The sequence below is a fragment of the Saccoglossus kowalevskii genome, chromosome 22 (assembly GCF_978046115.1).
Source record: "Saccoglossus kowalevskii chromosome 22, keSacKowa6.1, whole genome shotgun sequence".
Classification (NCBI taxonomy): Eukaryota; Metazoa; Hemichordata; class Enteropneusta; family Harrimaniidae; genus Saccoglossus; species Saccoglossus kowalevskii.
This window is the reverse complement of record NC_140662.1, coordinates 3432073-3455731: the sequence shown is the minus strand read 5'-3', so window position 1 is coordinate 3455731 and position 23659 is coordinate 3432073. Positions and strand designations below refer to the sequence as shown.

Below are 23659 nucleotides of genomic sequence, written 5' to 3'. Positions count from 1 at the left end.
ATATTTCAGCTATTAAATATACCCCACCATGAAAATAATGAAAAGTTGAAATTATCATGTTTCATTTGAGTGAACATCTAATACAAGATCAGATATTATTTCTATTGGCCAAATAATAAATAGTATTCAAATTCTTCATTTATAATATTGTTTAATACCTTGTCTTGGGCATCTATATATGCATCATACTTCAGAAGGACATCAGTAGTTTCGTCATGGTTACTATTGGCAGCAATATGTAGTGGTGTCGCCCCATGCTGTAATTAGACAGCAAATAACAGATTATACAACAAACCCATAACTGTTACAAAGGTGGAATTGACAGTTGTCCTGGACAACCACATTTACCAGATATTTTTTTAAGTCTAATTAATCTTTGCAACATCGGTGCCTATGCCAAGTAACGCAATCATCAACCACAGAACTAAAAATAAGACTCAGATTTTGTAGAAGTCTTCAGTCAAAATTGAATTAATAACAATTATTAACAAGTCATTGTCAATGACACGTCCCCGTTCCGTTCATATTTGAGTGACATATACATTCAAAGCAGATCATGACCGAAATGCACCTGCATATGTACAACACATTGTGCTAAATCTGAACAAAATCCATCCATGCATGACTGAGATCCGGTTCTGGAATTGTGAAAATACGTGATTTTGATGCATTTTCGGCCTTAAAATGGCCATCATTTCGCTATTGTTAAGCAGATCATGAAACAAAGGCACATATCTATTTGTGACATGATGTACCATGTGTGTGTGAAGTTTGAACTTGATCAATCCAGACATGTCTTGGATACGGATCCAGAAGTGAATTCTTTAAAACAAAAAGGCCGCCAGTCGGCCATTTCGAACTTGATCCGAAAAAAAAAAGACGTGCATCAAGGTCCTATTATGTTTAATGTATGTACCAAATTTGAACAAAATCCATCCATGCATAACTGAGATACGGGTCCGGAATGGTGAAAATGTGCGATTTCAATGCATTTTCGGCCTTAAAGCGGCCGCCATTTGGCTATCGTTAATGAGATCATGAAACAAATGCACATACATATTTGTGACATGATGTACCTTGTGTGTGTGAAGTTTGAACTCGATCAATCCAAGCATGTCTCGGATACGGATCCAGAACTGAATTCTTTAAAACAAAATGGCCGCCAGTCGGCCATTTCGAACTTGATCCGAAAAAAAAAATGACGTGCATCAAGGTCCTATTATGTTTAATGTATGTACCAAATTTGAATGAAATCCGTCCATGCATAACTGAGATCCGGGTCCGGAATGGTGAAAATGTGCAATTTCAATGCATTTTCGGCCTTAAAGCGGCCACCATTTGGCTATCGTTAATGAGATCATGAAACAAATACACATACATATTTGTGACATGATGTACCTTGTGTGTGTGAAGTTTGAACTCGATCAATCCAGACATGTCTCGGATACGGATCCAGAACTGAATTCTTTAAAACAAAATGGCCGCCAGTCGGCTATTTCGAACTTGATCCGAAAAAAAAAATGACGTGCATCAAGGTCCTATTATGTTTAATGTATGTACCAAATTTGAATGAAATCCGTCCATGCATAACTGAGATCCGGGTCCGGAATGGTGAAAATGTGCGATTTCAATGCATTTTCGGCCTTAAAGCGGCCGCCATTTGGCTATCGTTAATGAGATCATGAAACAAATGCACATACATATTTGTGACATGATGTACCTTGTGTGTGTGAAGTTTGAACTCGATCAATCCAAGCATGTCTCAGATACGGATCCAGAACTGAATTCTTTAAAACAAAATGGCCGCCAGTCGGCCATTTCGAACCCGATCCAAAAAAAAAAATGACGTGCATCAAGGTCCTATTATGTTTAATGTATGTACCAAATTTGAACAATATCCGTCCATGCATAACTGAGATCCGGGTCCAGAATGGTGAAAATGTGCGATTTTGATGCATTTTCGGCCTTAAAATGGCCGCTATTCGGCTATCGTTAATCGGATCATGAAAAAAATGCATGTGCATATGTCCCATATAATGTGTGACGTATGAGTGAAGTTTGAACTCAATCGGTCCATGCATGTTCGAGATACAGGTGATCACGGACGCACGGACGCACACAGGGCAAAACATAAGTCCCCGTTTTCGGACTGCGTCCGAACGGGGACTAAAAATTAAGCGTAATTGTGACTGATGAGGAAAGAAATATTTAAACTGATTGTATGTGACTGTCAGGAACTTTTGAAGGCACTAAACTGTTGAGGAACCATCATTGGTGCCTATGCCAAGTAACACAATCATCAACCACGGAACTAAAAAAAAGACACAGATTTTGTAGAAGTCTTCAGTAAAAATGGAATTATTAAAAATTAAGCATAATTGTGACTGATGAGGAAAGAAATATTTAAACTGATTGTATGTGACTGTCAGGAGCTTCTAAAAGCACTAAACTGTTGAGGCACCATCATTACCTTTTTTTAACTTCATGAATACAATGTGAATTTTTATTTTCCCAAATAACTAATTTCATAACAATAATAGTAATAGATGTTTGTTCAGGTATACTGTATTAACGTATGATTGTCTGTTGCATTATTGGAATGCAGGTGACAAGCATAGTTGGTAGTTGTGATTAAATATATCAGTCACTTATCAGATATTAACTGATGTGAAATATAAAATAGAATTAATCACAAGTCTCAAACAGTAACACATCTTATAATCAGTAGTTTTTCAAATGAGTCACCCGTTAAACTACTTCTTAATTTTTTACTTACCACATAGTCTCTAACTTCAGTGTCTGCGTTATTTTTTAACAGTGTCTTCACTGCTTTGGTGTGTCCGAAATGAGATGCTCTATGCAGCGCTGTATAACCCCACTGTAAAAAAAGAAAACAACTCTCAGTGTATCATAATGACTTTGGCAGGTGTTTAAAGCGGGAGGGTTGTCACCTGCGCAAACGACGATAACAACACACGCTAACAATGCAAAGGCTTATGGGTAAATGCTTGTTCGTAAACAATGACATGCTATGGCAATCTAATGCATGCGCATGTGATGACTCCCCCGCTTTAACTCTAAAACTCAAAGTTTTTGAAAATCAGAAAGAAGTGGTTTCTCTAGTTCTGATACCGGTATTAAGTTTCAGAAGTATTGGGGCAGCAATGTTAGCTAACTTAATTGCTCACTTATTTGCCAACCACTTTGGTTTTGACTTAAGAGGACAATCTACAATTTGAATATTATACCCTTCATTCTGTTACCATTAAATGCAAGTAATATTTTTAAAAAAACAGTATTTTGAATAAGTTTTTTAATGTGTGCAAAATTGTTTGCGGTGGTCAAATCTGCTTTGTCAAAACTAATTCACTGATAACTTTAGTAAGTAAACAACATCAATCACAGTACTTGACTTTTTCAAATTTTGACCTAAATTTTGGTGGAACTTTTTTCTCATCTTTAGGTACATTTCTTGTATTTTGTTGTTAATTAATTTTGAACCAAAATAGACATTATTTCCTGTTGCCCACAGGTTTTGATCAACAATTTTTTTTTTTAAATCTAGAAAAATGTCATATATATTTTCCAAAAATAAAGCAAATTTAGGAAATGCATATCCCCAGATGAGTATTCACACTAAATATGTCAAACTACAATTTCAAAACCACAATTTCCACATCCCACTGATACCAAACTAGATAAAACAGTGAATATAAAGTGAATATAATGTATTTTGGTGAAGAAGGAATCAGGAATGTCATACTTGTGGTGTCTTGACATCGACATCAGCGCCATTATCTATTAACACATTAATGACATCACCATCACCTCTCTCAGCAGCTTTATGGAGCGGAGTCTGCTTGTCACTCTGAATAAATAAACAAGATTTAGGTCAGAATTTTTACCATTAAATTATCATTGTTTGAATTTGTTGATTTGATGGCATTCATGAAGACAACATTTCACAACACTCACTCACACTCCATGTTGTAGAAATAATTTCACTGCTAAAAAATCTTATTTTCTAAATAATATATTTTTTATAACTATTTTTTTTATGTAATGCGCTGTATAAGAATTTAAAAAAATAATAATATTATGTGGCCGCGTACTGTCTCAGTGCATATTTTAGTATCATAGTATCCTCGTTATTATACATCTTTTTCCTACAAGGATACATCATTTTTGACGAAATACAAAAAGTTTATACCAGAATCAGCGAACTTTTTTGTTTAGAGTCCAATCAAACCCTAGTGGTAGCCATGTTTGTTTTTATTATTAGAGGACGCTTACGTGCGTAATCATTCCATATTTGGAATACGTATTTCCTTATACCACAAAATTATGGCACGCTGTAACTTATAGTGTTACGGTGACAGATGTACCAGGGTATAATAATAAGGTTACTACGAGAATATCTCAAAGTAAGTATCGAGTGAAGTGGAACGGAGGTTGATGCGCAGCGTACTGTCTGAGTGCATACTTTGACGTATTCTCGTAACAACCTATTATTATACATCATTATACATACTTCCAAGGATACACCATGGGAATGCCGAAATCCAAAATGTTTAGAACAGAATCAGCGAATTAGAAGACGCTTACACGCGTAATCATTCCAAAATTTGAATTCGCACTTCCTAATATGTTAAGATGAAAATACACCATAAAATACCGCAAAATTATGGAACGCTGTAACTTATGGCGTTATAGTGACAGATGTATAATAATAAAGATTATCACAATCATACATACATGTATGCACGTAATCATTCCATATTTGGAATTCATTCGCATTTCCTTATACCGCAAACTTGTGGCACACTGTCACTTATGGCGTTACGATGACAGATGTATAATAATATGAGGTTATTATGAGAATACTGCAAAGGATGCACAAAGGAAGTACAGTGATATCTCATAAACTGACATGCAGCGGTGGTTGATGCTTTTCTGTACTGCACTGTATACTTTACTGTATTTTCATGATAACATTATTATTACACATCTTTTCTCTGCTTGTAGTAATAATTTAATGAGAGATAAGAGCTGAATATGGCAATGAAGAAATTTTTTGCACTGTGGGAATGTTTGCGTTCAGCACCAGAATCATATTCCCCTCCTGCCACTGATAATGCTTCTGAGTCTGAAGTAAACAAAGAAAATGTTTGATTGTGACAGAAACATGGCACATATAATTTCCAAATATGGAAGTCATTTGAATGTATTCAGCTAAATTCAATTGTTTTCAGTGTTTCATGCAAAGTATGCACTCAGACAGTATACAGCCACACTGACCTCAGTTACACATCAGTCGGTACTCCCACTGTCTTCATGTATACTTTGCAAAATCCGTGCAATAACCAAATATACTACAAGTATATAGGTGGAAATCAACCTAATTTAATTAATCCAGCTTCTTACGTCATTTGTATTTTCATAATCCACTTCTAGCATAACATTGACACCATCTTTTAAGCCTGAACTGAATTGTTTGACTTGATGAACGTCTCCACTTGAAGTTGCTTCATGTAATTTCTGCCAAGAGAAAAAATAAAGTTTATTAATGAAATAAATCCATTGCATTAGATTAATACTTAAACATTGCATTCCCATTGGTATCATATAAAGAATCTGAACTTTGAAAAATCAATTGGTTTGGCCAATCCTAAAATATTGGAGCATTAAAGCTAGCCTGCACTTAATATAGAGTTAATTTGTCATTGTTGCAATCACTCAAAGCTCATTTGATGCATTTTAGGCATCTCTTCTAAATTTCATTTCAGGATTCTGTTGGATAAGAGTTTTACAATGCTTATAAGATCAGTGAAATGTTTTCTACAGAATATACTTATAGTGGGAAGTAGAAGAGCAAGTACTAACTCCATGGCAAGTAGGCAATAATGGGATCCAAGAAGGATGCACAGGCTTCAAATAAAAGGAAGAAATAGTGGGATTGCAACTTTAATAAATGACAGTAAACTTTAAGATGATCCTATCAGTGTTTTTTGTTATCATAATGCATCAAATATTTAGATGTGATCTTGCATGAATTAAAGAATTAATTCTTGTCACATCAAAACAAATGTACAATTCGGTGAAACAACTGATTATTATTCAACTTGCAATTAAATATGTGAATTTGAATATATATGTTGATAATCTTCATCATGAATTTTCCAGCTGAATGTTCCAACAAAGCACTCCACTGTCACATTGAAGTATTTAACTAGGACTAAGTGCATGTGTACAAATGTATGTGACAGTGCCCTCACAGTTAAGAATCAGTTTATCAACAGCCAATCTGATTGCTTCATGTACTTGGCAAAGCAAGGATGTTGAAGCAATACAGCGGCGATATCAAGACAAATCAGATGTTCAAGTATCCGTGTGATGAATGAACATGTGTTGCGGACCAATTAGCGATTGACACAATTAGCCATGTGATGGCAGGGTTTTTAAAGACTGAGACAGCGTGGTGCTCGGTTGTTGCTGCTGGAGATCTTGACTAACATCTACGCTTTGTACGACCCTGGAAGCGGCGAGCAGTACCACCACATACTACCATAGTCGAACCCGGCGTTGAACACCAGTCTGAAGTCTAACTGGGAAGGAAGCCTTGGCGCTGTGGACGAGAAGGGAGAGTTCAAGTCGCTAACTACCATCGCTGGCTTCTTATAATTCACCAGGCGACGCAGCTGACTGACACTTTTCGACACATTCCTACACACCCACTAGTTAGTCTTGGGCTTTAAGTTATTATATTACCTTGTTAATTACTAGAGTTGTTATTTTCCTGGCCAGTTTATTTATGTAACATTTTAAGAGTGCATGACACTGATAAACGTGACTAGTAGGGTACGCCGTTCCTTCCCTGGTCGTAGGGTAGTTACCGACTTTGCCGTGGTGTCTACAGTGCGAAATATCGTAACCCCCACCTCTTACCAACAACATAGTTGCGTTGGTGCGTGGTGAGGGCCGCGTGTTGTGCTGTATCTCTGCAAGAGCGGGCGATACTGACGGAGAGACTGTAGCAAGTATATGTTTTGTGTACCTAATAAACTATGGTTTCACATAATTCATGTGTAGTGTCGTATGTGTAAGACTGGCTGGTGTGCATTATTGCTGCTTATATGTGCATATAGTCATATTGAACTCCACTGGAGCCCATCAGTCTAAATTATACTTGTGTTACACGAATTGTGTAATTTTATATTGGTTAAGAACCCGCACACGAGATAGTAAACGTATTGCATACTATTTGGTATTTTGGCTAATATTTGACCCAGTGACCCATTTCACCATACATGGTAATAAAAATTGCATAATTTATAAATCCTCGCAAACATATATTCGATAGTATGAAATATGCTGTTTAAACCTCTACATAAAACTAAAATTAATGGGCTACAAAGTAATGGGCTACAACTATTTTTTGTGGTTTTGAAATGATGGTTTCAATGTCAAGTTTTGTCACACTTCATGAAATATAGTATAGAGTATTTTTTGTCAAGGTACATGCTTATACTTACCATGACCTTGTTGGCTGAATCCAGCATTTTAATGACTTGCGCTCTAGTGGATTTGGATTTATATTGGTTAGACTCCCTGGCAGTGTCCTGAGGTGTTCTTGCATACTGAAGTGAAAGAAAACAAAGCATTGTGGGAAACAAATTTCAAGTGAATGCAATGAAAAAATATTATCTCATTTGATAAATTTAAATCATTTTGTGAGATCTTCTGTGATTAGGTTGATAAATGAGTGTGTCACAGATCATTTTCTATATTCTAAATTCTAAAAGTTTACGCCGTGACCTTCAATTAATTTGAAAAATCTATGAATAATAAACAAGTCTGGAGGGATTTGGGCGGGCCTTAAAGTACGAGTCAGTCTGAAAATTCCCATGGTAATACACTGAAGTCATGGAGACAGCCAATCAGTGATGAAGGGCACGGTACTCTGAATCTTTGGATTCTAAACGATAAATAATCACACTATCATTGTTGTCCGAGTATAAACCCCTGCTCGAGTATAACCCCCCTCCAAATTTACAGCATTTTACAAGTCATTTATCCGATTATAACACGTTGGTATCATCCAGCAATTTGATTGGTTAATTAGCGATTTGACCTATTAGGTCAACTCTGCAAGAGAAAGAACATGGTAGATATCCGACAGCATTGAGCGTTTATATGCAACCGGAATCATTTGCCTATGATGAAACTAAGTTGAATTTTATTTGCATTTCATAATAATTCAACGAATTTATTTTTTGTACGCTATTATAATCACTACCGAGTATTAATCAACAATTGTGAAATGCAACATGACCGGATTGCGCAACCGTGATCTTTTGCTGCTACGCAATACAGTTATGTTAGTTTTTATTTGAAACTTTGTTTAGAATATATTTTCGATACCCCAAAATGTACAGACCAATATTCATGTGAAACGCAGGGTCGAATGCTGTCCCACTTAGTAAACGCACCCACGAGTGATTAGTGACCCCGGGGCGTAACGGCCGATCCTCAAGTTAATTTGGACGATACTAGTTGATGAAGACACTCATGTACACACGACATTTTTTTTATGAATAAGTTAGCATTAAGTATCGTTCGAGAGAAGTTTTAACTTTTATCCGTTTATAACCCCCCCCCCCAATATTTCGTCAATTTGCCATTTTACGGGGGTGTGTGTACTCGGACAACTACGGTAGTTATATAACAGCACATGTTGTTACTTGGGAAGGAAAGCGTTGTTTATCATGTGATTTTGAATGTTCTAAACCTGCTAAATGTGAGGTCTCATTAGAAGCTCATCATATCATATCATGTGACTTAATATCATATCATGTGGGAATTAATTTTCGCTGGAATGACTTTCTATGTGTGTTATATGGAATTTATTTTCACTGATTTTTGGCGAGTTGAATGTAATATATATTCGCTGGATTTCATTCTCACTCAATCACTCAATCATTCCTTTAGCGAAAAAAGCGAAAATCAATTCCAAGCGAAAATAAAGTATTCCACAGTATTTTACTCTAAAACAACTTACAAATGTATTTAATACACATTGGTATATAGAAGTATGCACATTAAGTTGGAAGGGGGTGGGCATTTTCAAAGTCATTGCTGAATAATTTTGGTCCAAAACTTGCAGTTACAGTACCCAATGAACACAAAATTAAAACTTGAAAGAGTCAATAACTATATTCAAGTGCTGATATAAGCCACAACTGACCTTGTTTGTGACTGTGAGATCGGCTTGTTCTGATATCAGTAGGTGTACAATGTCTGGATGACCAAACCATGCAGCAACATGTAATGCTGTGTTACCACTCTGAAATATAATAAAATATAGTGAAACCAATACAAAAATTACTGAGCACCTTTATGTTGGTAAAAACAACAACTGAGCACCCCTATGTTGGTGAAATTTAAGTTACCTTGTTCTTAGCATTAATATCAGCACCATATTGCAATAGTAATTCAGCCGCATCTACATCACCGCTACTAGCTGCAGCATGAAGTGGAGTGGCTCGAACCTACAAGTATTTAAAACAGTTTGATTATGTGATAAAAATGTGTGTCTAAAAATATTTCATTGGCAATAAATCAGACACGTATTTGTTACAACAGGTGAAACTTCAAAAATTTAATTGAAATACAGAACAAAAAAAAAATACAGAACAACAAAAAGTCAATGTACCATCACTCAGAATATGCTCTGAACGCATCCCAAACAAGTGACATGGCAGTCAAAATATTTCTACTGTTCTACATTGCTGTAGCCAAGTTGAGCAACGCACACCCATAAAAGAAAAAGCGGGTAACTCACAAAAATGTAGTTTGTGTGTAATGTAACTTCATCAAACAAATTGTTCCCAAAAATAATGCACACCTCAAATATCAAAGCAGTCGAGTTGGTGGTGCTCAAAAAGACAAAATATTCAATTATCAAAATATACCATTGGAGATATTGTCATGAAATGAACAAATGTGACAGAGGTCCACCCAAGGTCAATACATACCAAATATCTATAACTATTTAAGCCAGGTGAAAAACATGGATTTCCAGTTGAAAAAGTAAATTTTCAGAGAAAATGGACTGAAATAGAGATGGTACATGTGTGTTTCACAGTGTAAATATATGACCGTGACATAGTTTTTCAACTCCCAAATTATGAAAATATTACGCTATAGCCAAAGATAATTCGGTGTACTGCGACTGTGCGTTTCAAACGTTCAAAATATGTACTACCTTCTGGCTTGTTGGCTCCAGGTCAAGCAATATGCGCCAATGCATGATGAACGCGCAAATGCTATCAATTCGGGAACTGGGAATTGAAGAAATTGTCCCAAAATGAAGAAATCTGACAAATCTGTATCAAAGCAATTGAGCTGGTAGTTCTCAAGAAGAAGTCAAAAAGGCAATTGTTGATGGACAACGGACGACAAACGAACGACAACGGACAATCACCTACATGAACAGCTAAAAAATAAAAAAATTAACTCACCTCAGAGTCCCTTGCAATTACATTGGCACCCTTATCAATCAACAACTCAATGACTTTACAATGACCTCGTGCAGCTGCCAAATGAAGAGAAGTCTGTCCTTGCTGAAAAAAAATGCACCAACAAAACTTTGATGATAATCATTGGTTACAAGTACAAAAAGTATACATCAGACTGTTTTCCCATAATGCATTGCTGTATGCTACAGTGGAGTAGAGAATCACCCAACTAAATTTTGAATATTTTTAGTTGACCTTTAATTAATGATTGGAAAGTAATAACTAACAGCCTTTCTCAACGCTAAAATGCTAATTTTTTGACCATTAAAGGTCACACTGATACAGTTTCACATTTGCCAAGAATTGATTGAATAGCAAGATTGATCACCAGCACTTCAGTATAAACTGAAATAAAAGCTGAAGTTTATTATTGTATATTTCCTACAATTTGTGCATATTCAGAATATCCCATAATAATCCCTCAACCTCATTACAACTCTATGAATGCACTCAGAGTTCAACTTTAAGAAAATTAAGCAGAGCCAAGGAAAACTGATAAGCTGGCAACCATAACAACTATTAAATTGTTTTTGTTATGATCAAATAATGAACAGAATAAATTTCCTTCCACATAGTGCACAGCAATCACATGGAAACAAGTCTCATATACTGAATAATAAGAAACAAAAACAAATATTGCAATAATGATGTACACTACACCAAAACAAATAATAACACATATTTACCATTAACAGACTATACATGCATGTTGACATTTACAATAAAATGTATTACCAGTTTGTTGGCATATGAATTATCACACATTTTATACACACAAAAGCTAATATTACAATAATATTCAATCCCAGCATGCATTTTGTTTTACTGCAGCAGCAGCAGCTATTATTAATATTGTGCAAATTTCATTTTAACATGCATAGGTTAAAGTCTACCAATTTAATGTGAAGCCACACACGCGCATCATGTGAAGCCACACACGCGCATCATGTGAAGCCACACACGCGCGCGCGTATCATGAGAAGCCACACACGCGCGTATCATGAGAAGCCACACACGCGTATCATGAGAAGTCCATGCATACCTAATTTCTAAGGGCAATTAACACCTGACTTTTGCCTAAATCCTATCAAATCCATAAAATGGTCTCAAGACTAAACAATATATTGCAAGTAAACTGTTGAACCTTTGACAAAATAATAAGTTAATTACTTTAACATAAATTTTAATCAAGATTTTATATGTCCATTAGATCCAAAATTAACAACGAAATTATGGAAAAAACACATGAAATTGTGCAAAATATTTGTGGGAAAGTTTATAGTATTCAAAGATAGCGATTATTTTATATTTTTTTCAAAATTTTGTGATTTATTCCATTCAACATTGCAGATTAACCATGTTTGTTTTGATGTTGATAAATTATAGGGATACATATACATGTACAATGTATATATATCATCATAGACCCTTTGTTGAGGGTCTATGATATCATAGACCAGATTTGAGAACAACAAAATCAACTTTTCATCTGCAGTGTTTTTAGTCTCAATTAATGCTGTTTTGAGGAAGACATTAATGTGTAAGCTCTAATAATGACTTTACATGAAAGTTTAAATATTGCATCTATCATAATACAATAAATACAATGTTTGTGGTAGACAATAGATAAGAAAGAGTACATGTTAGCTCCAGTTCTGTACATCTTGGTTTCAATTGATCCCAGTCCATTTTTGTTATCGTCCACCCATTATTATCATTAGTCATGGCCAGAAATAAGACAATTTATGAATCAGTTCAGGCATGATTAGCAAGCTTTCTACAATTGATGGTTTAGCAAAACTAATTTTTCACACACGTCATTTGAGTAGGATGCTCTAAAATGATTGATTACTGAACCAAAAATGGTGATAATTGCGCCTATACTGTTAGTTTAAGTGAGATGGTTGCTATCTTGAATATGGTATTATTATATTACATATCTTTTCACTGTTTTGTGTTTTGGGGGAAGATAATCAATCCATTTGGGATATCTCCTCCTCATTAGGTACAATGTACATGATGAATTAATGTTTGAACCCATCAACTGTAGAAAAGTTACTAGTTGAGGCTAATCAGAACAATAAATAGCCATCTATCCGAAACAAGTTTTAGATAGCACGGTAACAGTATTGTTATGGTATAGTCTTGTATTGTAGTTCTATGGTTTTGTGAAATAACCTTCTCAGCACTGAAACCGAGTTACAGTGAAACAGAACTTCTTTAATAACCACACATGGTGATCAATCTAGTTGGATCCCATTAAAAATTAAAATGCTTGTGTTAATCATATCTGTTTGGACCAATAGCATACGTGCAGTTAATAGAATGTGAAAAAACAGATTAGTTTATTCTAATGTGTTTGTTGTGACTTCTTGTGATCAATGAAATCTTCATCTCATATGTCACAATAGTTACAAGCTCTTATTTTTAATCTACCCTTGATTCCATGCAAGATTATAAAAACATGCATTTATTTATTTTTACAATAAATTACTTTTTTAATTTACAATGTACCACAGCTCAATATAAACATGCATAACACAGAAAGCACGAAAACAAACAATTTAAAAACTTTTTTCGATTAATATTCATACATTATGCTAAAAAAAATACATGTTTCTAATCTGCTTTAATATTAACATGCATGTGTGTTTTGTTTCAATTAATTGTTTTATTAGCCATTAGTACAGTGCTTTTATTTTGATTTTCTATGAAAATTGAATTTATCTTTTCAAGTTCTGACAAAATAACCTAAAAAAACCTGTGACAGGCACAGTTTTATACACATATGCATGCAGTGATCAGAAACATGAATGTTTCTTTCTCTGCCTTATACTATAATCGTGCAAATAAAGTGAGTATAATATATATGTGAGAAAGCACAGCATAGCAGTGAAGGATTGTGGGTATTTTAATCCTTTGAGTTCCAATTTTTTTTCGGCTTAAATTTGCTCACATTTTCTGTAATTTTCACTGAATTCAATCTAAATTTTGAACCTAACAAACAAAATGAGACATTACTTCTAGTTTTGATAAAAAAATTGAAATCTACATAACATTTCTTGTGGAAAATAGCAGATTATAAATATATATTGCCTGAAGCTGGCTTTGGTGCTCAAAGGGCTAAGGAATTATGGGTATTGGAAGGGAAATGGGAAATTACCTTGCTATCGCAAGCAGTGACGCTAGCACCATGTTTTAACAGTGTTCTGACTGTTTTATGGTGACCATACTGAGCAGACCATAGCAGTGGAGTAAAGAAATACTGTGCGAATAAAGAATAGTATCACATGACTAGGATTGGCCAATAGGAGTGGTAACTTGCATGGTGAATTGTTGACCTGATTAAAATCGGGTGTAGATACAGATTCTGGTTATATTTTAAACATTTTCACTGGTGTACATGTACGTCTACCTTATATAGTATAGTATGTATAGTATGCCAAAGTTTATAACAAGTTAATTCCTAGTTCCTTCACGCCATTGTGTTCAAGAGAAGACCTCCTTTTTTTGGCAGCGTTCATCTGAATTTTAGCTTGAGGAAATATTTTTATATATATATAATAAATAAATGAATAAATGAATGAATGAATGAATGAATGAATGAATAAATGAATAAATGAATAAATGAATAAATAAATAAATAAATAAATGCTCACGTCTATGAGATTGATGACAGTATTTTGTCATATCCAAAAGCACTGCATGATGGGACATTTAAAAAAGGTATATCATATTTAAGGTAAAAGACGACATATAAATGAAAATACCCAGAATTTATCTACCGTATTTTGTATTTTGTACCAATAAAGAATGTTGATATAAGAAAAGTTTGGAGTCACAAGCTTTTTTTTTTGTGATTGTTTTTTTTGTGAATGATAGCTGTTTTGTCATTAGAGCACTTTTATGTTTAGTTTCTATGGCAGAGATATTATGCCATTTTTCAAATGGTAGGATGGCGACTTAAATTATACAAAAAAATGAAATAAATTATCAAAATGTTAAAGAATGTTAAATGTTATCATGAATTGTAGATACAAAATCTGGGTAGTAAAAAAACAAAAACATTTAGTTGTTTTAACATTGTACTCTCAAAATTTTAATTTTTTAATAATATTTGACCAATGTTCTCAAACACACACAAGAAAACATGTAACTATATATAGCTCCATGATTGTACATAATAAACCAATGAATATTGCTGCGAGTTACTCAATTGAGTGGGGAAAAAGAAACAATTTACAATTGGTGAAATTAGATAAAATGTCTAACTAATGACTGATCATTACCTTGGTGTCTCGTCCTTCCAGTGAAGCACCATGCAAAAGAAGGTATTCAACAACATCGCTGTGTCCATTGATAGCCGCTTCATGAACTGGCATCAAACCGTGCTAAATTAGGAAAATATGACGAAAAAAAAATAAGATTCAACTGCGAGGGCAATGTTTTACATTTTAATATGAATCATAAGTAATATGCAAAGAATTAATAATTATGATTAAAATGTACTACAAACAAAAAGTGAAATATGTCTTTAACTTACACGCCATATTTACAAATTTCACTATAAACTTATATATGCACAACCAAACATTGCCAATAAACAAATGCAAATTTAATGACGTCAAATAAAATGAATCAAGCGTTACCAGAAACTCCACCTACAATATTCTATAAAAAAAAATTATTTCATACAAATTTATTATAAAGGTTATAATTATTTAATTAATATATATTGAAAATTCAACTTATAAATATTATTTTTATCCATCATTTTTCATATACCGGGTACTATGATTATATAGCCTAAGCTCCTTTAATAGCAAAAAGAAAATAATTAGACAAGCCTGCCTATCTTCCCACTATTTTAAACCAGTTATTGAACACATCAAATTTGTTTAATTTTGCCTGAATACGTACATGTATTTACCAAAATGAACAGATTTTATTCATTTCGTGAATATTATAGAAATTTCACATCAAATTTATATTTTTGTGTAAAGAAAACTTTTTTACTTTTTATCAGAAATGTTTCATGGTTTTCGGTATATAACAACTACATGTAAAGAAATGGTACACTTTTTTTTAATGGCTTGACTTTAACCGAAGTAATATTATGTATGACAATGACTGTATGACATGCATGGCCAATTTACGACACTTTCACTCTTGAGGTAAATACTCATACTCATGAAGACCAATTTGTTTGTTAGGTTTTGAAAGAAATAAAAATACGCTATAAAGAAAAAGCAACAATGACATGTTGTTCGTCACTACTATTGTTCTCATGTAGGACTTAACTGTATAGACTGAACTAAGATTTGTTTCATATATTGGCTTTTTTTAACTTTTGTTCAATGCTATTCATTTTTTTTTTTTCGCTGTAACAAATTATATATTATGATTTTTGCGATTTTTGGATTTTTGGAATTGAATTAAAAAAATTTTAAAATATGACTTAAATAAGAAAACAATCCAAAAAAGAAACAATTAAAGAATAAAATGAAAAAAAAAGCCACCTAAACTTTGATTTTAAACAGATTGCTTGCAAAAGGGATTTAAAAAAAAAAATCTTCTATTATAAATTGAAGCACTGATAATTCACCTCAGCGAATGTCACTATGCTTTCAATATCTTACAAAAAAGACCTCACATTGTCACAATGTGTTATATGTGGAATGAATCCAGGTGCAATTGTTTGTTGTTGGGGAGACTCTTTGTTATAAATACAACAAAGCTTTTGAATTGTCAGAGCTGCCGAACAATGCAGTATATGTCAAAGGTTTACTAAAGTGCATGTTTTCATAACAAAAAGATTTACAACGACAATACTTGTGAAAAGTTAGGGATGAATACAATAAAAAAACGTCGCATTTTATAATTACGGTGGCAGGAATTTAACTTGACAATATAGCTACGTGCAGTTTATAGCGATTCGTAAACTGTATTTAAATTCAGGAAAAATTATTTCTGAGCGTAATATGTATTTATTTTGATAATAAAGTACACATGAAGGCAGTAAGGTGATAATGTGTATTAACACAGAACTTATGATGTCTGGTCTAGAAATGACCATTGATTTGAACTTCAACTTTGTACAATATTGTTTCTCACATGTACATCAAAGAGTGTGAAAGATATTCCATAGACATCTAAGTGATTAAAATCCCCCTCCAACTTTCCTGACTAAGTAGTAAAAATCTGAAAATGACTGATGTTTGGATATCTTGAAGTCAGTTTGTGCATCTGCATGAATGGGTCCCAAGTTTTTATTTTCAAATCTCTGTTATTTTTTCCATAGTGGGTGAATTCTGTGTGCAGTTTCGTGTTCTGAGCAGTGTGCATGTTTATTGTCTAAAAGAATTATTTATTTATTCATGATGTGCACTTTTTGAACAAATTTGTGTTTGTTTCCAAACCGGTCTATCGACCAACAATTAAGAGCTAGAGGTTGATGTGATCTTGTACTGCCTGAAGGCATGCTTTGATGTATTCTCATAATAACCTTTGCAGCATACTTTGCAGTATCCTCGTAATAACCTCATATTATTACAATTTTCTTTCTGCTTGCATAACAATAATTTAATGAAAGATATTATCAGCAACAAATATTTTACCAGAGCAACTGTTTGGGTTAAATTGATGCATTCTTTTCGCTAAATTATATATATTGTTTTATGCTAGAATACACAAGATACATGTAAACCCTGATAATATTCTGCCTGCTTGTTGCTATGGCAACACATCAGTGACCATGCCATAGAAAAGTGTTAATTCTCCCCAGAATGTGGTGCTAACAAATGTTATACTAATACTCTAAAATACTTGGACAACATGCACTTGTTGTGTTATTAGCTAGACCAGTCTGGCAGTAAAAGCAAGCACTGTGACGATATCATGTATATTGTACCACAATGTCTTGCCAGTAAAGTTATTTATGCAAAGTCTTTCCAGCATGTTCAAACATTAATTCTAGTGTTTGTGTTTTTTTTAGCATTGTGAATTATCATTAACTGAAAGCTTGGTCACCATAAAAAAAATTGTCAGATTTCACTGAAATTTATCATGTAGTTTTTAGTGCAACAAACCTCCAGTCAGAGACGCTGAATTTATTTGGACAAATTATAATAATGTTTGAGAATTTCCATCACTGCATGACTTTAATCCAAATCCCTGAAACAGCAGTCAATATGTCACTATGAGTATATAAGGGGGATTTAGATATAGGGTAATTGTATGCAATTTATGTATCGAAACATGGAGTCCACAGCAACAGAGCATATACTGTTCTTACATTCCATAATCACTATGACTGGGGCGATACAATTTCAAAAGAACTGTCAGTGCATAAGTAAATAAAATCATGTTATATTTTGCTTGAATGCCCCGAGGGGCAAAGTTTGTAACTTAGAAACTGAGAGTTGGTACTCTGAAATACTGTAAAATACTTTATTTTAGCTGGAATTAATTTTAGCTGAAAAGACTTTTTGAGTGTTTTGTATGGAATTTATTTTCACTGATTTTTAACAAGTTGAATGTAAAGTATAGGAAAAAAAGTATATTCACTGGATTTTATTTTTACTGAATCATTCCTTCAGCAAAAATAGCGAAAACAAATTCCAAGCGAAAATAAAGTAAAACTGAAATTATTTTTCTGTCCCAAAGCTACTGAAATAAGATTATTTCTTACCTCTGTTGTCTGTGCATTGATATCGGCTCCACTTTCCAACAATAGCTTCACTATTGATAAGTCACCCTGGCTAGCTGCCCAGTGAAGTGGTGTACACTGATCATAACCCTGAAACATTGAGAAAATTATAATAGTAAACATGATTTTTGAAAACAGACACAATAAATATGTTTGTTTAACTCTGTGACATATAAATGTACAGTGAGAAAAATACTGTAAAATACATTATTTTAGCTGGAATTAATTTTTGCTAAGAAGATGTTTTATGTGGAGTTTTCACTGGTTTTTGATGAATTAAATGTAAAATATAGAAAAAAAAGTTGTATTCGCTGGATTTTATTTTCACTGAATCATCCCTTCAGTGAAAATAACAAAAATAAATTCCAAAAGATAATAAATAAATATATTTTATAGTATAATGCTAAATCCTTGTTTGAAGATTGTGTTAATAATTTACAAAACTAATCCAATTGCCATTGTTAAATTAAAAACTACAATCCACAAATATGAAGTCAATGGCATTCTGTCTATTCTATCCTCTCGACGCATGCATCTTTTTTAATGCTGTCTATTTCTCTATTTGACATCAAATTTTCACCCAATATGTTTGTAACATTCAAGTTCAAGTTCTACTTACATTTTCAGCAGTGACAGACATATTAGCATGCTTAGCAATCAACTTGTGTACTTTCTCTGTATCCTTGGATACGGCTGCTTGCCATAGCGCCTGCCAATAAAAATGAAAGTGTTGTTTATCATTCAACAACAAAACAACAGATAAACCTTGCAGTGTTTGAAGCTATTTTAAAGCTGCAAATATAAGGACTATTTAAATGGTGGAGTTTTTTTAAAACATATCTGCACCTGGTAACTGCAGTTCCAAACTTTGAATGTCACTGTTACTGACTCCTTTACATTGCAAGCATATTCAGTGCTCACAGTACATACATTTCACAACAGAAACTACCGGTATATTGTGACTGACCATCTTTCTTACAACCAGTGACTTTCCTGTAATATTCTATTAAATTTGTGAATTGTTTAAATTTTGCAATTCCATCAAAATTTGTTGAAAAACACCAGTAGGTATTTCTTCATTTAATACTGGTATTATTTTTGCAGGGGCTTTTATGATATAAAAGCTCATCACAACTCTCACCTCTGAAAAATTGTTGTCACTTCTTCGTTTCTGCTTTCTTGAACTCATAATGGTAACAGCACAAACTGATTGTGAGTTTAATAAATTTATTCACACAATCTGAGGGGAAGAGATTATTGATAATGTAAATTAATCATAATAATTGTCAATATTTATATCCAAAACAATATACATTTTTTCTTTGATTTTAATGTATTGACCAGTAAATGTAGCCCTATCCTAAAATGGGAATGAATGAAAATTACACAAAATGTCATATCACCAGTAGATCAACCACCACCCTACTTCAGCCTTTCTTGAGTTCCATATTTTCCGTTGTATACCGTCCAAAACTTCACCAAGGCTTTTATTCCTACAGCGTATATATGTTGGCCTGGAGCTCTGACTGAAGCCAATTCACATGGCTGGTTTTTGACCTCATACTTGCCCCACATTTATCACCCCAAAGGTGTGGAGCGTACACATTATGGTGTACAATTTTTGAATAACGATCAAAGCAAATTTGGCATTGAGCTGATTTCTCCAGAAAAACAAAGTAATATTAATATCAAACATTAACCTTTTCACCACCAGTTCCCTTTTTTCGTCACAAAATAGTCCAGTTTACAAAATGTATATATTACTAGTATATACTTTCCTTCAGAAGATTGAAACAAAAATAGTCAAATATTTTTTAATAAAAACTAAAATTTGTTGGCTCCAAATTTAAAGTTTATTTCCAGAAATATTGATGAATATAAGAAACAAGTGCAGAAAAATGTTGGCACAAAAGTCTGGTGGTGAAAAAGTTACCGGTACAGCACACAAGTTTGTAAATGATGATATGGTCATTCACTTCAAAGTTGTGCTTAGATGGGACACTGTTTATACACATGTCCGAACTTTCTTATTTTTAATATTGCTGTATATGCATTATTTATGCCTTATTTTAAAGAACTCACTGAATAAAATATTAAAATGCAGCTGACTCTACCCCCCCCCACCAGTTACATGTGTTAGCCCTTCGAGGTAATATTTTGCTCAACGCTCAATACCTACGACAATAAATTCTTTGTCTGATTCGCTCATCGCTTACTACTCACTATTTACCTAGTCATGGACTGTTGGTCTAAAGTAAGTTTCGATTATCGTCATGCACCTGTTTCTCATTTTTGATTACTATCGGCTAGTTCCCCTATAATCAACTGCCAGACTCCACAAAAAGGCACTTGTTTTCAGAGAACCTCAGGCAAGGTAGGTGTAACCTGGCGATCTCATACACAGTACTGTGCTAGCCCGGTCATGCAACACTGAATGTGCGCGTCGAATATTCAGCAGGGTGACGATGTGCACGTTTACAAGTGAAGCGAAATGGCTCCGTATGATCCCAGAGGCAACTCAGGGCAAACATCAACTTAAAGACTGACTCCCGCGTAAACCTACCTGAGACATTGACTGAAGGTTCCCCCTTGGCGAGAACTCAGATCGCAACAAATAATTCCAATAAAGTGGTGGTATGTTCTAAACAAGTTGACAAACAATCCAAACAACTGTTGCGCTAACGGGAAGGAGGAATTTTACAGTCTTGATTTACAAATGGCGATTTCCTTGGCTACAAGGCGATTCCACTTTACAGTGGGGTTGCGGCAAATAATTCTCACAATATAATATTCTTTTGTTCAAAAATTGAAAATGTACTTTAAATAATCTTCATAGTTTTGTTGCGTTGATTAATTTATTCGCTTCTATCTGCTGCTCGATACGGAAAAAGTTGTCGCCCCTCAGCTACCCATAAAGAAGTCGGATCATACCATTTGATGTTCATTTCCCTTTGTAGGGAAACGCATCAGTAATACATTCGGGTCCACCTCCACATTGTTATTTAATTTATTTGCTGCTGCCCTTTTTTTAAAAAAAATAGGGGGTCGCTATTTTTGTGAATTATAATATCTCAAGTATTTATTTTAGTTAGGCAATGGCTTCTAACAGGATGATTTTTTTTTCACTATTTGGACGTGTACATCACTATTTCGCAAAAGTCGCCAAACCGATTTAAAAAAAGTGGTTAATAATTTATATTAAAGCGGGAGTGTCGTCACCTGCGCAGGAATTGAGTCCCAAGTGATGATAACAACACATGCTAAGAACACAAAGGCTCATCATGGGTAGACGTTTGTTTGTAAACAATGACACGTTATGGCCATCTGACGGGGTTGCTAAGTGGGTTAAGGGTGTGAAGCCTACCTCTCGTAAACATACTCACTTCTAAACTATTTTTTTTTTTATTTATATACCCACTTCTAAACACAAGTGTTTTCAGCAAAAAAAAAACACCCAGCTCACAACTTTCGCAACCAGTGAGCGCACCCGGCAATGCATTTTATTCAGCTTTTTCCGGTATTTGGCTTTGAATATAAGAACCGGTAAAAAAGTAAATAAATGCTACACACTTCTAAACCAAAACATTGATAAATGACCACCCACTTCTAAACAAAATAACGTGAAATGGCACCCCAGTATACTCGTATTGCACTTCTATGCAAGTAAGCCCCCCCCCCCCCGGCCTGACGCATGCGTAGGTGACGACTCCCTCGCTTTAATAAAATAACTTCCTCAACTGAAGCCAGTTAATTTTTATAGGCATTGTTCAATCTGGTTACCGATAAAACTTCTGTACTTTACAAGAATTGAGGTACAAAGTACCCCAGCAGCCTCCTCTGCCGCCTGTTTTCTCAGCTAGTATATTTTTTTGGTAGCGATGTGCAGAAAACTGACGGAGACTGCTGGGGTATGTGCAAGGCCACATTTGATTATTATATTTTCAGTCAAGTTAGAGGGTCGTCAAGGGGTATTTTCGTAAGATGTAATCTATTGTTTTTATTTTCGTAATAATGTAACTTAAATAAATAAAAAATGTAAATTCCTAGACATGGGCAAGGTGTAAAATGTAATCAGCTAATTTATTCGTCCGTAATTTGTACAATGATCATATTTTTTGTAAGCGTATAAAGCATTTTCCACATTAAATGTTGCAATTCGTATGCATTTTCCAATTTTGATTCTTAAACACAAATGTAAAAGGGAATTTACTTTATTTGTATATTTTACTGTAAATGGAACTTTCATTTTATTTCCTGTAAAAACGTGAAATGCCTTTTTTATTTCCTATAACCTGTACCAGCCATTCACCCTTGACCCCCCGCAAGTTAATTTCATTAACCGGTAACAGTAACCTAACATTTGTTCCACCACTGTCACGTCATGTCAGCCGTTTCATTTGTGACTTACAAGTCACATCTTTAGAACCCCAGTGAAATGTTACTGGTACAAATCAGTCCCTACAGGACTGGGGGATTGTGTACAAATATACCGCAACCATTTTAAGACTACCACCAGTTTGCAAAGATTTACTGTGGCAAAATAAAGCAGTTGACATATGTTGTACTTGCGTGCAGTTTGTCGCTGGATTTTTTTTCAATGACTTCAATGCAAGGGACAACTCTGAATTGATCAAAAAAAAGATTTCCATAACTCACTTCCAGTTTTCAAATGGGTAACTAAACAAGCTTATCGCAATTTCATGGAAAAATGGAATTTTTAGAGAGTATAACTTACTTCATTTGGTATAGTACCTATGTTACCAAGAAACATTTAGGCAGATTAATACTCTACACAAAGGTCTTTGTTGAAGACACGATTCCATGATTGTCGCTACCACTCAGTATTACATGACCCCTAGGGAAATATTCACCGCTACAAACTTTTGCCATTTTCATGAAATAGTGAAGATTTTTCTTCTGGGAAATTAAAGAGTTTCACAGGATAGGCAGTCCATGGCATATGGTGGCCATTCATTTATTCTATTGCATAGTGCGTTATCAAACTTGAGATTAGGGCTAAATGTCAAAATCCTAATGTCGAAAACGGTGCACAGGTTTTCTATAAACCAATATTTTGCCGTTTTATTTATTACAAGATAAGCAACTTTTGAAATTAACACATCTGGTGGCCAATCACAATAGACTTATAAGAGATTCAAAAAAGTAAAATTCTAATGATGGTTAATTACTAGTATAATGCATTGATTGCAAAGTGTACAACCTGAAAATAAAATTTGGAAAATTCTTTGCAGCAACAAATTATACAATAAAATATACAAATGGCCACCATATTCCATAGATTATACGCTTACAAGAAAATATTAAAGCACCAGTCTCTGCATAGCATGCATCAAATTTTGTGTAAATAATCACA

General features: G+C 34.1%; 1 protein-coding gene across 1 annotated transcript in view; it reads right to left on the bottom strand.

Moving 5' to 3' along the window:
• Window positions 1-19474, bottom strand: part of LOC100373654 (uncharacterized) — a 36052-nt gene extending 16578 nt beyond the window's left edge. The window contains exons 1-13 of the mRNA XM_006813019.3: window positions 19427-19474; window positions 18905-18994; window positions 18268-18375; window positions 14867-14968; window positions 13741-13842; window positions 10521-10622; window positions 9450-9548; window positions 9245-9343; window positions 7533-7637; window positions 5425-5538; window positions 3764-3868; window positions 2777-2878; window positions 159-257 (exon numbers count right to left, since the gene is read on the bottom strand). Coding sequence (XP_006813082.1) covers window positions 159-257; window positions 2777-2878; window positions 3764-3868; window positions 5425-5538; window positions 7533-7637; window positions 9245-9343; window positions 9450-9548; window positions 10521-10622; window positions 13741-13842; window positions 14867-14968; window positions 18268-18375; window positions 18905-18994; window positions 19427-19474 — 1275 coding nt within the window. The remainder of the gene's footprint in view (window positions 1-158; window positions 258-2776; window positions 2879-3763; window positions 3869-5424; window positions 5539-7532; window positions 7638-9244; window positions 9344-9449; window positions 9549-10520; window positions 10623-13740; window positions 13843-14866; window positions 14969-18267; window positions 18376-18904; window positions 18995-19426) is intronic.
• Between the last annotated feature and the right edge of the window lie 4185 nt (window positions 19475-23659).